The 12,972-nt window shown below is 47.5% G+C and overlaps 1 protein-coding gene across 1 annotated transcript in view; it reads right to left on the bottom strand.

Moving 5' to 3' along the window:
- Positions 1-2,707: 2,707 nt before the first annotated feature.
- Positions 2,708-12,972, bottom strand: part of LOC148144194 (uncharacterized) — a 264,591-nt gene continuing 254,326 nt past the window's right edge. The window contains exon 2 of the mRNA XM_087974631.1: positions 2,708-3,919. Within this exon, the coding sequence (XP_087830757.1) occupies positions 2,876-3,511 (636 nt within the window). The 5' untranslated portion in view covers positions 3,512-3,919 and the 3' untranslated portion in view covers positions 2,708-2,875. The remainder of the gene's footprint in view (positions 3,920-12,972) is intronic.

Here is a 12,972-nt window from a genome sequence, read left to right as displayed (position 1 = left end):
ATCACCCTCACCTTGACCTCTTTCCACCTATCACATTTCCAACGCCCCTCCTCCAAGTCCCTCCTCCCTACCTTTTATCTTCTCCTGCTGAACACTCTCTGCTCATTCCTGAAGAAGGGCCTGTGCCCGAAACGTCGAATCTCCTGTTCCCTGGATGCTGCCTGACCTGCTGTGCTGTTCCAGCAATAAAGTTTCAACATGGGAATTACGGAGTAAGGGGTTGGGTATGAGTGGGATACTGTTCAGGAGGGCCAGAGAGGAAGAGATGGGCTGAATGACCTGCTTCCACATTGTCGGAATTCGATGACCCTCCCCACAAAGGAGCATTTTATCTGCATCTATCCTGTCAAGCCCCTTTCAGAATTCTACTGGTTTCAATAAAGATATGCAGCACAGAAACAGACCCTTCAGTCCAATTCGTCCATGCCGACCAGGATTCCAAACTAAACCAGTCCCACTTGCCTGAATTTGGCCCATAATCCCTCTCAACCTTACTATTCATGTTCCCATCCAAATGCTGTTTCAATGTTGTAACTGTACCTGCATCTACCACATCCTCAGCAAGTTCATTCCACATACAAAGCCACCCTCTTTCAAAATGTTGCTCCTCAGGTTCCTTTTAAATCTTTCTACTCCAAGCAATATGCCCCCAAGTTTTGAGCTCCCCGACGCTAAGCAAGAGCCCTTTGCTATTCACCTTACCTCCATTCCTCATGATTTTATCAATCTCCTGCACTCGCATGAATAAAGTCCCAGTCTCTCCTTATAACTCAAACCCTCCAGTCCTGGCAACATTCTGGTAAATCTTTACCAAACTCTCTCTAATAGTATTCTTCCTATTACAGGGCCACCAGAACCGTACTCAGCACTCAAAGTGGCCTCACCAACACCCTATGCAACCTCAACATGATGTCCCAACCCCTATACTCAATGGTGTGAACAATGAATGCTATGCTGCTAAATGCCTTCTTAACCGCCCTGTCTACCTGTGATGCAACTTCCAAAGAACTATGTACCTGAACACCCCCTCCCACCCATGTCTGTCTGTTCTATAACATGACCCAGGGCCTTACCATTATCTGGACAAGTGCTGCCCTTCCTTGTTTAAGCAAAATGCAACCCCTTGCTTGTATTAATACCTCTCACACACATGCTCCCCCTCAGACACACACAAACATTTCCCCCGCCAATGCTCTCACAGGCTTATACTCCATCACACTCACACTTTACCAAGCATGTACACACTCTCACGCACAAACTCACATGCACGCACCCACAATTCTTGAGTGAATTTGCATTGGCAGAATTATATTTGCAGATACATTCAATTTTGCTCAAAAAGCATACAATTTCCAGGCAATCAATCCAAGTAATTTTATGAATTCCTCCTTTGGAAATAGAACCAGTCTGATTAAAGATTGAAATACTGACAGACTCAAATCTCACACCTTTAATGCATTGTCTGAGCTGAGATGTTATCTTTTTTATAAAACCTTAAGTCATCTCAAAAATGTGACTTAAGAGATGTTCTGGCAGTTACACATTAATGAACCAAAACCTACACCCATTCGAAGAGATGAAAGACTTGACAGCAATCTAGGCTTGTTCAATATATTCCATCAGTTGCATGATACTGACCTTTTGATATACGTTCTGTGTCTTACGATGCTGCTCCACAGCTACCCGATGAAGGAGCAGCACTCAGAAAGCTAGTGCTTCCAAATAAACCTGTTGGACAATAACCTGGTATTGTGTGATTTTTTTAAACTTTATCAACCCAGTCTAATACCGACACCTCCACATCATTTCTAGTGAACACAGCCCACACATCCTGGTGCTGCCAGTAAACTTTACAATGCTGATGAAACAACACAGTACCTGAAAGATTTACAATTTCTAATGACACTAGCTACTCATTCACTGCTCCATCTGATACACGACATTGGAAACTCAGTGCAGGAGGCTGAAAGAGAGGAGCAGCTTTAAACAAAAAACCTCTTGGAGCTCAAAGCTTTCATTGAGAGTCTGAGCCTGGCGGTAAGTTCAGTTTAACCTTTATTGTGACCCGACTATTTTTACAGCTTCAGATTCCCCCCCTGCAAAAAAGGCATAGACAAAGTAGCTGCTTTTTAAACAGCTCAAGATCAAAGCCCACACAAACCCCACTGTCTTTACTATTGGGCAGCACCAGGTTGTAATTAGATCCTTGGCACAGCCGTAACCCGGAGGAAGTATTGCCTCACTCAGCAATTTCAACCCATTCCCTCTCTCCTAGTAAGTTTCTCCCCGCTCATTTGCCAGTGGGGGAAGTGCAGTGTAGTCAACCAGACTGCTGTGGGTCTGGGGTCACATGTAGGCCAGTCCGGGTAAAGGATGCAGCTGGAACGACTGAGTGAATCCTTTCCCACAATGGCGGTTCCATTCTCTAACAAGGGAGAGAGTGAATCAGATGGGGGCTTTCTCCCCTGTACCACCCCCCTTCCTGAAACGGTCTCATGGTTAGATTCCGAACTCCACATTTCTGACCGAATACCAATTCTGCCATCTGTCGTGGCGGGATTCGAACCCGGAGTCCCCAGAACCGGGTTGACAGTCCAATCGATAATGGCACTCGGCCGCCACTCCTTCAATCCCCCTGCGATGGCACGTGAACTCGCGGGTGCTTCCGCAGGTTGCAGGAGTAAGTGAAGCCCTTCCTGCACTGAGATCAGGTGAACGGCCTCTCCCTTGTGTGGACATGCTGGTGGGTCAGCAGTTTGCAAGAATTGCTGAAGGCCTTCCTGCATTCGGGGCAGCTGAAGGGCCTCTGCCCCGTGTGGACCCGCTGGTGCTTGTGCAGGTGGGAGGAATACCTGAAGCCCTGCCCGCACTGAGATCATGTGAATGGCCTCTCTCCTGTGTGGATCCGCTGGTGCCTCAGCAGGGTGTAGGATGTGCTGAAGGTCTTCCCGCACTCGGGGCAGCTGAAGGGTCTCTCCCCCGTGTGGATCCGCTGGTGCCTCAGCAGGTTGGAGGAGTAGGTGAAGCCCTTCCTGCACTGAGAGCAGGTGAACGGCCTTTCCCCCGTGTGGACATGCTGGTGGGTCAGCAGGGAGGAGGAATTGCTGAAGGCCTTCCCACACTCGCGGCAGCTGAAGGGCCTCTCCCCGGTGTGGACACGCTGGTGCCTCAGCAGGGTGGAAGAAGTGCTGAAGGCCTTCCCGCACTCGCGGCAGCTGAAGGGTCTCTCGCCCGTGTGGACCCGCTGGTGGGTCAGCAGGGTGGAAGAATTGCTGAAGGCTTTCCCGCACTCACGGCAGCTGAAGGGCCTCTCCCCCGTGTGGACCCGCTGGTGCCTCAGCAGGTGGGAGGAATGTCTGAAGGCCTTCCCGCAGTCGGTGCAGGGGAATGGCCTCTCCCCGGTGTGACAGTGCCGATGAGACTCCAGGACAGACGGGAAACGGAAGCCTTTCCCACAGTCGCCACACTTCCACAATTTCTCCACGGGGTGGGATTCCTCGGGTTTCTCCATGGCCACAGCTTCAGCTGCACACAAACGCGTCGGGAGCCCCTCCCTGCCGTGAAATCCCCTTCCCAGGCCGTATAACTGTTTTAGGCTCCACACACAGTGCGCTGCAACAGTGGGGTCTCTCGTCCAGTCCCACTGATGCTGAAAACATCCTCAAACAGGAACCAAAAAGCGTTGATCCCTCTCACAGAAATCACAGTCAAACATAGTTGCTGTCCCGATGGATTGAATGACTGTCAGACATTGACATCAAAGTGAGGACTGCAGACGCTGGAGAGTCAGTCAAAAAATGTGGCGCTGTAAAAGCACAGGAGAGTCAGGCAGCATCCGAGGAGCAGGAGAGTCAATGTTTCGGGCATAAGCCCTTCATATGTTGATTTTGAAACTTCAGTCTTCAGATCTTCAAATACTCTGCAAAAAAAGAGATTACAAAAGTCATCAGTATCAGTGCAGAGTAGAAATTGAGAACAAGTAATTCTACTTTCTGTGGAATATTGTTTTGTTGTTCCACAAAATTGAAATTACCATCCCACTCTTCCCACCCCCCTCTGTTCTCACTCCATTCTAACTACGAGAACTCCCTTGCTGGAGGGTCCCTTGGAGACACTTCAACTGGACTTCATTGAGTTGGAGAAATGAGTTGAGTTGCTATAAATATGTTTTGCTTATTGCTGATGTCTTTTCAAAGTGGATTGAAGCCTACCCTCCTCCTAACGCTACTGCTGAGACTGTGGTGAAGATTTTGTTTAAGGAAATAATTCCCTGCTTCTGTATACCTGCGTACATTAGCTCGGACAATGGACCACACTTTGTAGGTAATATTAACGGAGAACTCTGTTCCCAGCTTTGTATTTGTCGGCAACTGCATGGTGCTTATCATCCTCAGGCGGCTGGCATTGTTGAATGTTTTAACCAAACTCAAGACTAAGCTTGCCAAATTAATGGCAGAGTCTGGCCTCTCCTGGTTATGCTAATCCCTGTGGCCTTATTCCAGATGCGATCCATATCTGCGATCAAGACACAACTGTCTCCAGCTGAGAGTCTCTCTGGTCACCCTCTCCGTACCCCTTAGAACGATTCTGCTCCCTTCTCAGTCCACCTCCACCACATGACCGAAGCAATGATTCTTGCTCTAACTAGTGTTCTTGCTCTAACTAGTGTTATGCGTGCCTTTCACTCCCAGGAGCGTGCGGCCTACAGCAATGTTCCCCCCCTTTCAGCCTCGTCACGGGTAGAGCCTGGTTCGTTGGTGCTCGTCAAGAACTGGACTGGCAAAGATCTCCAACCTCATTAGGATGGCCCCTTCCAGGTTTTACTTCCCACCCCTACAGCGGTCACAGTCGCTGGGCGCTCAGCTTGGGTCCAACTGCACCATTGTAAATTGATTGGCCGCACTAATCAAAAGGTTTGGGGGAAGAGGAGGAAAGAATCCTGGAATCCCAACAAAAGGAGTGGACCCTGTCCAGCTGGGTTTTTGAATCTTGCTATTTTTCTCATGTTGATCTTATTGCAGATACTTGAACTAAGAGGAGGGACATGTGGGGGATCGCCTATCTCCTCACCTTTCTGATCACGTACAACATCCTGATGGGGAAAGCCACTAACTATGGATGCGACCAGGAATGATCAGAGATTATCCACCACCTATGCCGAGGAGATGTCGTCCAATGCACCGGACCAGACGCCTTTGACGTGTGGAACGTGATGAAGATTGATTATTGCAATGGACTCTTACATCAGAAAGACCAGATGGTCCATCTGGACAGTAGAAATCAGTGAGAGTTACCATGTCGTTACCATGTTTTTTTTATTTTAACTGCAGACGCAAGCCTAGTGAGGATAAAAATGATCAACCCCATTAGTATGGTAAATATTTTAAGGACGCCCAGGAACATCATCCCTTTTTGCAGGACGGGCTTCCTCGAGAAAAAGGGAAGCCTGATAGGGGAAACTCCTCAATCCACAAAGAACTTGTGTATACAGACCCACAGAACGCTCTTCACTCCAGAGGCAGTAGTATGTTACTCCTCTCTATCGGGAGATGACTTACGTGCCCTGTCCCCAGTCCCCAATTCCATTCTATTCGTCAGAATTCCTAATGCCGACCCTGCGAAGAGAAATATCACTTTCCAATAGCTCCGGTCTGTGTATACAAACAGCTGGTGTAACACTGGCTGGGGTACAGTAGGCCTTTTGCTGCACATGGACCTGGAACGGAACCCTTTCCTTGCGCATTTATAGGCCTTTTCTCTTTTCAGAATCTGATACTGTCACCAAGACCGTGTACAATAGAGCTAAGGGAGAGCCCAATGGGAACAGCATTCTGAGGACGATCGTCTCCCATACAGTGCGAGTGCTCAAGTCACTTGGCCCATTTTTTTTACAGCGCTCAAGCGACTCCTCTTGCAAAACATCGACCCTTTACTCCTGTAGACCTGACCAGACTTCCTGCTGTAACATTTCAGTAACCTATTTTGACAAACTCTCCCAAATATAAACCAAACCAGACTATTATTTCTTCAGCTTGTCCTGGATGGCAAAGATGTCCCTCATAAGGTCACTATCGGAGCCCTTGTTCCCACAACAGTACCTTGTCCTGGCCGGTGGACAAGTCGATGGAACCTCCATCTGAGGAGGATGCAGCGGTCGGTCTCAGCCAACCTTGCTCCAACTGGAAGGATCCCAAGGGACTGGGTGACAATACAGGACACCCGATAGGCTGGTGAATCCAGAGTACGCTGAGTTTGGAAGGATCGGCAGGGGTGACAAGTCAACAGAACCGCAATTCCCTCTTTTACAGCCTGACCATTCGAGGGAATAAGAGTCAAGAGGCTCTGAAACAGAGAAAACTGGGATGATCAGACCTGTGTCTTTACTCTGTGCAGAATCAGTATGCCTTAGACTACATACCTGCCCAGGAGGGTGAGGTCTGCACCATTGTCCAAGATAAATGCACTATGGCCATTCCCAATCTCACTGGCAATTTTAACTAAGATACAAGAGATCCAGGTATTCCTTGACAATGACTGAAGGTGTGTTGCTGGAAAAGCGCAGCAGGTCAGGCAGCATCCAGGGAACAGGAGAATCGATGTTTCGGGTATAAGCCCTTCCTGAAAAAGGGCTTATGCCCGAAACGTCGATTCTCCTGTTCCCTGGATGCTGCCTGACCTGCTGCGCTTTTCCAGCAACACATTTTCAGCTCTTATCTTCAGCATCTGCAGACCTCACTTTCTCCTCCAGAATGACTGAAGGGACCAGTTGGGGAAATTGCAAATCGGGCTCATGATACAATTGGCTTATCAATTTAGCTATGTCTGTTTGTCGGTATTGGTATTGTTAGGTATTTAATTGCTCGGCTTATGAGGTCCCTTAGTGATATAGATTTGCCCCAGAAGATGCTCCTTTTGCGATCTGATGAATCACCCACACATGTCGATGGCGATGATAAATATGACCAGATGAGCTGCGAAGATGGTGGTGCCGCTCTGCAGGATGTTGATGGCTGGACCACCTTGAAGGGCATTCGTTTGGACTAGCCTTCTCTTTCAGTGATCGCGGTGCAATCAAAGAGAGGAATGAGGGTGTGGGCATCTGGGTGATAAAGTCTATAGCCTTAAAACTTGTCTTTAAACATTTAGATTAAAATGTAATGCTCAATTATTGAATACATTTACTGCACTAGAAAATAAACAGGCAGGAAGGCTCAGAAAGAGGAGAGAACTTAAAGATAGGGACACCTGGGTTCACCAAGTGATAACAGGATGCTGTGAGGCAATTAAGAACGTTTACCTCAACAATCGGTGAATCTGTGTGAACAGGACACCAAGTGATAACATTCACAGCCGTTCCCTTGTGAAATTAATGATAGTCTTTGAATCTGACCCTGAAACAAGACTCAGTACTATCCATAGCTGTGTAATTAATGGGTGGAGCTTGTCCATTATAATGGATTATTTCTACCTCTTGCAAGTGGGGCATTCACAAAATAAATCTTTGCTGTCTTGAGAGTTCAAAAGGACACGAGAGAGAGAGAGAGACCATTTTAGTGCTGAGGCTGTTGAATCCTGTAGAGAATTAACTCAGTGCTCATCTGCAATGGATTGAATTGAATTGCATTTTGGGACTTTATGATGAGAGGTTTTTATTCCAGGCTTCCAAAGAGTATGATCTCCAGGACAAACCAAGAGAGAGGCTTTACAGGTCTGAGTTCTCAAAGGATTCCCTGGGCCACCTCAAACCTCCACTTTAACATGGGAGGTAGGACAAAATGGCTTCTGCTTGGCTAACTCGGTGGGACTGAGTCAGGCAGATACTCACGACTCAGAACAAACAAGAAACCACAGACTGATGTCAATCCAGTGAAAAAAACTGCAAATGTGAACCTAACCATCAATCGCAGAAGTAACGGTTTAATCCTAACCGCCAGACAGGACAAATACGATTCCAAGAACAGGTTGTCTACAAGAAATGATAGAGTAGGTTAGATTCTCTACAGTTTGGAAACAGGCCCTTCGGCCCAACCTGTCCACACTGACCCTCCAAAGAGTAACCCACCCAGAACCATTTTCCCTCTGACTAATGCACCTAACACCATGGGCAATTTAGCATGGCCAATCCACCTGACCTGCACATCTTTGGACTGTGGGAGGAAACCGGAGCACCCGGAGGAAACCCACGCAGACACGGGGAGAATGTGCAAACTCCACACAGATGGTCACCCAAGGCTGGAATCGAACCTGGGACCCTGGGGATGTGAGGCAGCAGTGCTAACCATTGAGCCACCGTGCCACCCTAGGCTAAGTCAAAAATGCATGAGGACCTTGCGGGATCTGATTGGTTGTTACTATGTGATCATGCTCAATGTCTGACTCTAAACAATGTACATAAATTCTATACAAACTCTGTAAAAGTCAGCAGATTCTTCTGGCACTCTGGGAGTACTCATCAGTGGCCCAGCGGTTAGCACTGCTGCCTCACAGCACCAGGGTCCCAGGTTCGATTCCAGCCTCCAGGGGCTGGCTGTGTGGAGTTTGCACATTCTCCCCATGTCTGCGTGGGTTTTCTCTGGGTGCTATGGTTTCCTTCCACAATCCAAAGATGTACAGTTTGGCAAATTGCCCATAATGTTAGGTGCATTAGTTAGAGGGAGATGGATCTGGGTGAGCTACTCTTCAGAGGGTCGGTGTGGACTGGTTGGGCCAAAGGGCCTGTTTCCACACTGTTGGGAATCTAATCTAATCTAATCCTTCTGGGCTGATCAGAGTCTACTGACCCGGCTGTATCAAAGAATAAACTATTGCTTGTATGATTGACAAAAGAGTCATTTCCAGGTTTGTTTAGTGACCAATCCCAGAAATCCAAAGATCCAGACAGCAGTCCAGATCATCAGAACGACCAGATAGGAAACGGTTAATGTCCCCAGAATGTGGGGAGCAAAATAAGACACCAAGGTGTTAACACCAACACCAGGGAGAAACTGAACATACAGACGTGACAAACATTTGTGGCAAGCCAGAATCACAGATGTACAGCACAGAAACAGTCCCTTCAGTCCATGCTGACCAGATATCCTAAATCAATCTAGCCCCATTTGTCAGCACTTGGCCCATATCTCTCTAAATGTTTCCCAACATATACCCATCCAGATACCTTTTAAAGGTTGTAATTGTACCAGCAGTCACTACTTCCTCTGGCAGCTCATTCTTTACACACACCACCCTCTGTATATAGGAGTTGCCCCTTAGATTTCTTTTAAATCTCACCCTCACCATAAACCTACGAGCAATCCCAGATCAAAGATCTTGTCTATTTACCCTCGCCATGCCCCACATTATTTTATACAAGGTTGTAGGGTCACCCCTGCGGGATATAGGTAAAGCAGTGTTACTTCTGCAACCATAATTGCTTCTGCAAAATAAATGAACTAACGCCAGGGTATAATTGTTTCAGCCAAGAGTGGAGTTAACAAGAATGAAAGCAATGTAAAGGAAATATATAATTGCTTTTGTATTAGCTAAAATGTGCATACATGAAATGTGCCTGTAAACAATGGTAGATGTTACAAACAGATAAAGGTGCTGTGAGGGGAGGGGGTGTAGGTTAAGCTAGATATGCTCGTACAGTTATAACCATCTGATTCCTGCTTCTGCAAAAACAAAAAATAAACCACAATCAAGGAGGTCAGAAGGCTCAGTGTCGGCGAAAAATGGGAGGAAATGTTACTTTCGCAAACAAGGAAGCAGCTGGCAGTGAAAGAGGATATACGCTAACACTTTGTTCACGCACAAGGCCGGATAAGGCAAGAAATAGACAAGAGTAATGGGCGCCACCGGGAAAGAATGGAGGGACAAACCGATCTTTTGCGGGTCAGCTTGGAACATCAGGGCAGGGGGGAATGGGAATGAGGGAAAGAAGCTGAATGTGCTGGAGCAAGGTGGAGGAAGAACAGAGGATGCAAAACCGGCTTGAAGCTGCAATGAGGAATATTGCATGTGCTGTACTTGTACCTGTTGCAGTTACTGGTGGGAATCGGGTGCATTTTAAACTTAAAAACAGAAAAGATATCCAGCCCTCCCCCTTCCCAATCTCTATCCTTCAGTCCCTCCTCGCCTGGGTAACTAAGACACATACCTGAGTTTGAGGAGGCTGCTCCCTCCCTGGATTCACTCCAGTTGCTACAAGTGACCAATTTCCCCTCCTCCCATCTCTGTCTCCCTCCCGGGATGAAGAGTCGTCCTGAGGGCGGGAGATTCACTTTGAAACTGACAGCGCCACTTCCGCGTTGTGACGTCAATAAAGGACCGAGGGGCAGGACGAAACCAACAGCGGGACGCCGCACTGCGCATGCGCTGCCCCTGCAGCAGACGGGGAGGAGAACACATTTTCCAAAAACCCCTCCCTTCAGAGAATCCCCACAGTGTGGAAGCAGGCCACTCGGCCTCACCGACCCCTCCCAAGGGTCACCCACCCACACCCATTCCCCTGTCCCCATTACTCTTTATTTATCCCTGAGTCATGCACCTTGCCTGCATATTATGCCTAATTTAGCATGGGTAAAAACAATGACTGCAGATGCTGGAAAGCAGATTTTGGATTTGTGGTGCTGGAAGAGCACAGCAGTTCAGGCAGCATCCGAGGAGCAGCAAAATCGACGTTTCGGGCAAAAGCCCAACATCAGGAATAAAGCATAGCCAATCCACACTAACCTGCACATCACTGGGCATTATGGGTAATTTAGCATGGCCAATCCACCCTCACCTGTACATCCCTGGGCACTATGGTAATTTAGCATCACCAATCCACCCTAACCTGCACATCACTAGGCACTATGGGTATTTCAGCATGGCCAATCCACTTTAGATTAGAGGTACTGGAAAAGCACAGCAGTTCAGGCAGCATCCGAGGAGCAGGAAAATCGACGCTTCACGCAAAAGCCCTTCATCAGGAATAGAGGCCTGCAGGGTGGTGAGATAACTGAGAGTGGGTGGGGTGGGGAGAAAATAGCATTGAATACAATGGGTAAATGGGGATGGGGTTGGAGGGGATAGGTCAGGGAAGAGGGTGGGGGAAGGTAGCAAAGAGTACGATGGGTGAATGGGGGTAGGGATTGATAGAGATAAATTTCAGGTTGTCAGTTGTACGTTGATTTTAAAGAATATAAAGGGTCTTTTAAGAAATAGTTTTAAGCAAGGAAATTACTTGTAGCTGACCACAAATAAAAGGGCAGCAGGGGCATTTCGCAATAAGCTCATAGTTTGTAGGTCCGCGTTTTGGACTATCAAGATATTAAAGGATGATCTCAGAAGTCAGAAGGTTAGATTAGAGGAACTGGACAAATCAACAGGAAGGCTGTAACGAACAAGGACAGCCAAATAGGCAGATTTAAAGAAAAGCAGGTGAAGTAATTAATAAGCATGATAGGCTTAGGCTTGGGTGCAGGGAATTACCAAATGAAGGAATAACGGGTGCAATTAATCACCAAATAAAGGGATAGAATGAAATAGATATGTTAGGGTCCGGGTGTCCTTGGAGAAGGAGCACGCGGTGTCCACCAACACCCTGGAGTTGATCAGGGAGAGGTGGGCGCCGCAGGGAGTGGAGTGCATTATTTCTCCCTCCAATTCTATTTTGATTTAGTCCCTACCCTCCCCTTCACTGTTTTGATCACACAGCACTGCCCTTTGATGTGAAGGGCAGTGCTTGTCACTGGCCACCCGGGTGTTTTCCTATCTTCCTGGTGGTGGAAATTGAATAAAGATTGGTGCACTTTGTGCCTTCCACTGTGTCTCACACCTGCAAAGAAAAGAAAAAAAAAAAATAGAATGAAATAGATACGTTAGGGTCCGGGTGTCCTTGGAGAAGGAGCACGCGGTGTCCACCAACACCCTGGAGTTGTTCAGGGAGAGGTGGGCGCCGCAGGGAGTGGAGTGCATCATTTCTCCCTCCAACTCTATTTTGATTTAGTCCCTACCCTCCCCTTCACTGTTTTGATCACACAGCACTGCCCTTTGATGTGAAGGGCAGTGCTTGTCACTGGCCACCCTGGTGTTTTCCTATCTTCCTGGTGGTGGAAATTGAATAAAGATTGGTGCACTTTGTGTCTTTCACTGTGTCTCACACCTGCACACACACACCATGGGTGCTGGGGATAAAATAAGCACTACTGCACTTAGGTGGTAGTGTGGGGGTTAAAGGGGAAAAATAAAATTACCTGGACAGTGCACTACCGCACTTTGGTGGTAGTGTGGGGGTAAAAAAGAAAAGAAAAAAAAATAGAAAAAAGAAAAAAAAGAAAAAAAAATAGAATGAAATAGATACGTTAGGGTCCGGGTGTCCTTGGAGAAGGAGCACGCGGTGTCCACCAACACCCTGGAGTTGTTCAGGGAGAGGTGGGCACCGCAGGGAGTGGAGTGCATCATTTCTCCCTCCAATTCTATTTTGATTTAGTCCCTACCCTCCCCCTCACTGTTTTGATCACACAGCATTGCCCTTTGATGTGAAGGGCAGTGCTTGTCACTGGCCACCCGGGTGTTTTCCTATCTTCCTGGTGGTGGAAATTGAATAAAGATTGGTGCACTTTGTGTCTTCCACTGTGTCTCACACCTGCACACACACACCATGGGTGCTGGGGATAAAATAAGCACTACCGCACTTAGGTGGAAAAAAAAGAAAAAAAAAATAGAATGAAATAGATACGTTAGGGTCTGGGTGTCCTTGGAGAAGGAGTACGCGGTGTCCACCAACACCCTGGAGTTGTTCAGGGAGAGGTGGGCGCCGCAGGGAGTGGAGTGCATCATTTCTCCCTCCAACTCTATTTTGATTTAGTCCGTATGCTCCCCTTCACTGTATTGATCACACAGCACTGCCCTTTGATGTGAAGGGCAGTGTTTGTCACTGGCCACCCAGGTGTTTTCCTATCTTCCTGGTGGTGGAAATTGAATAAAGATTTGTGCACTTTGTGTCTT

Source organism: Chiloscyllium plagiosum, unplaced genomic scaffold (assembly GCF_037043375.1).
Source record: "Chiloscyllium plagiosum isolate Xiang-an unplaced genomic scaffold, Cpla_swu_hap1 HiC_scaffold_27, whole genome shotgun sequence".
Lineage (NCBI taxonomy): Eukaryota > Metazoa > Chordata > Chondrichthyes > Orectolobiformes > Hemiscylliidae > Chiloscyllium > Chiloscyllium plagiosum.
This window is presented reverse-complemented; position numbering and strand designations above follow the sequence as displayed.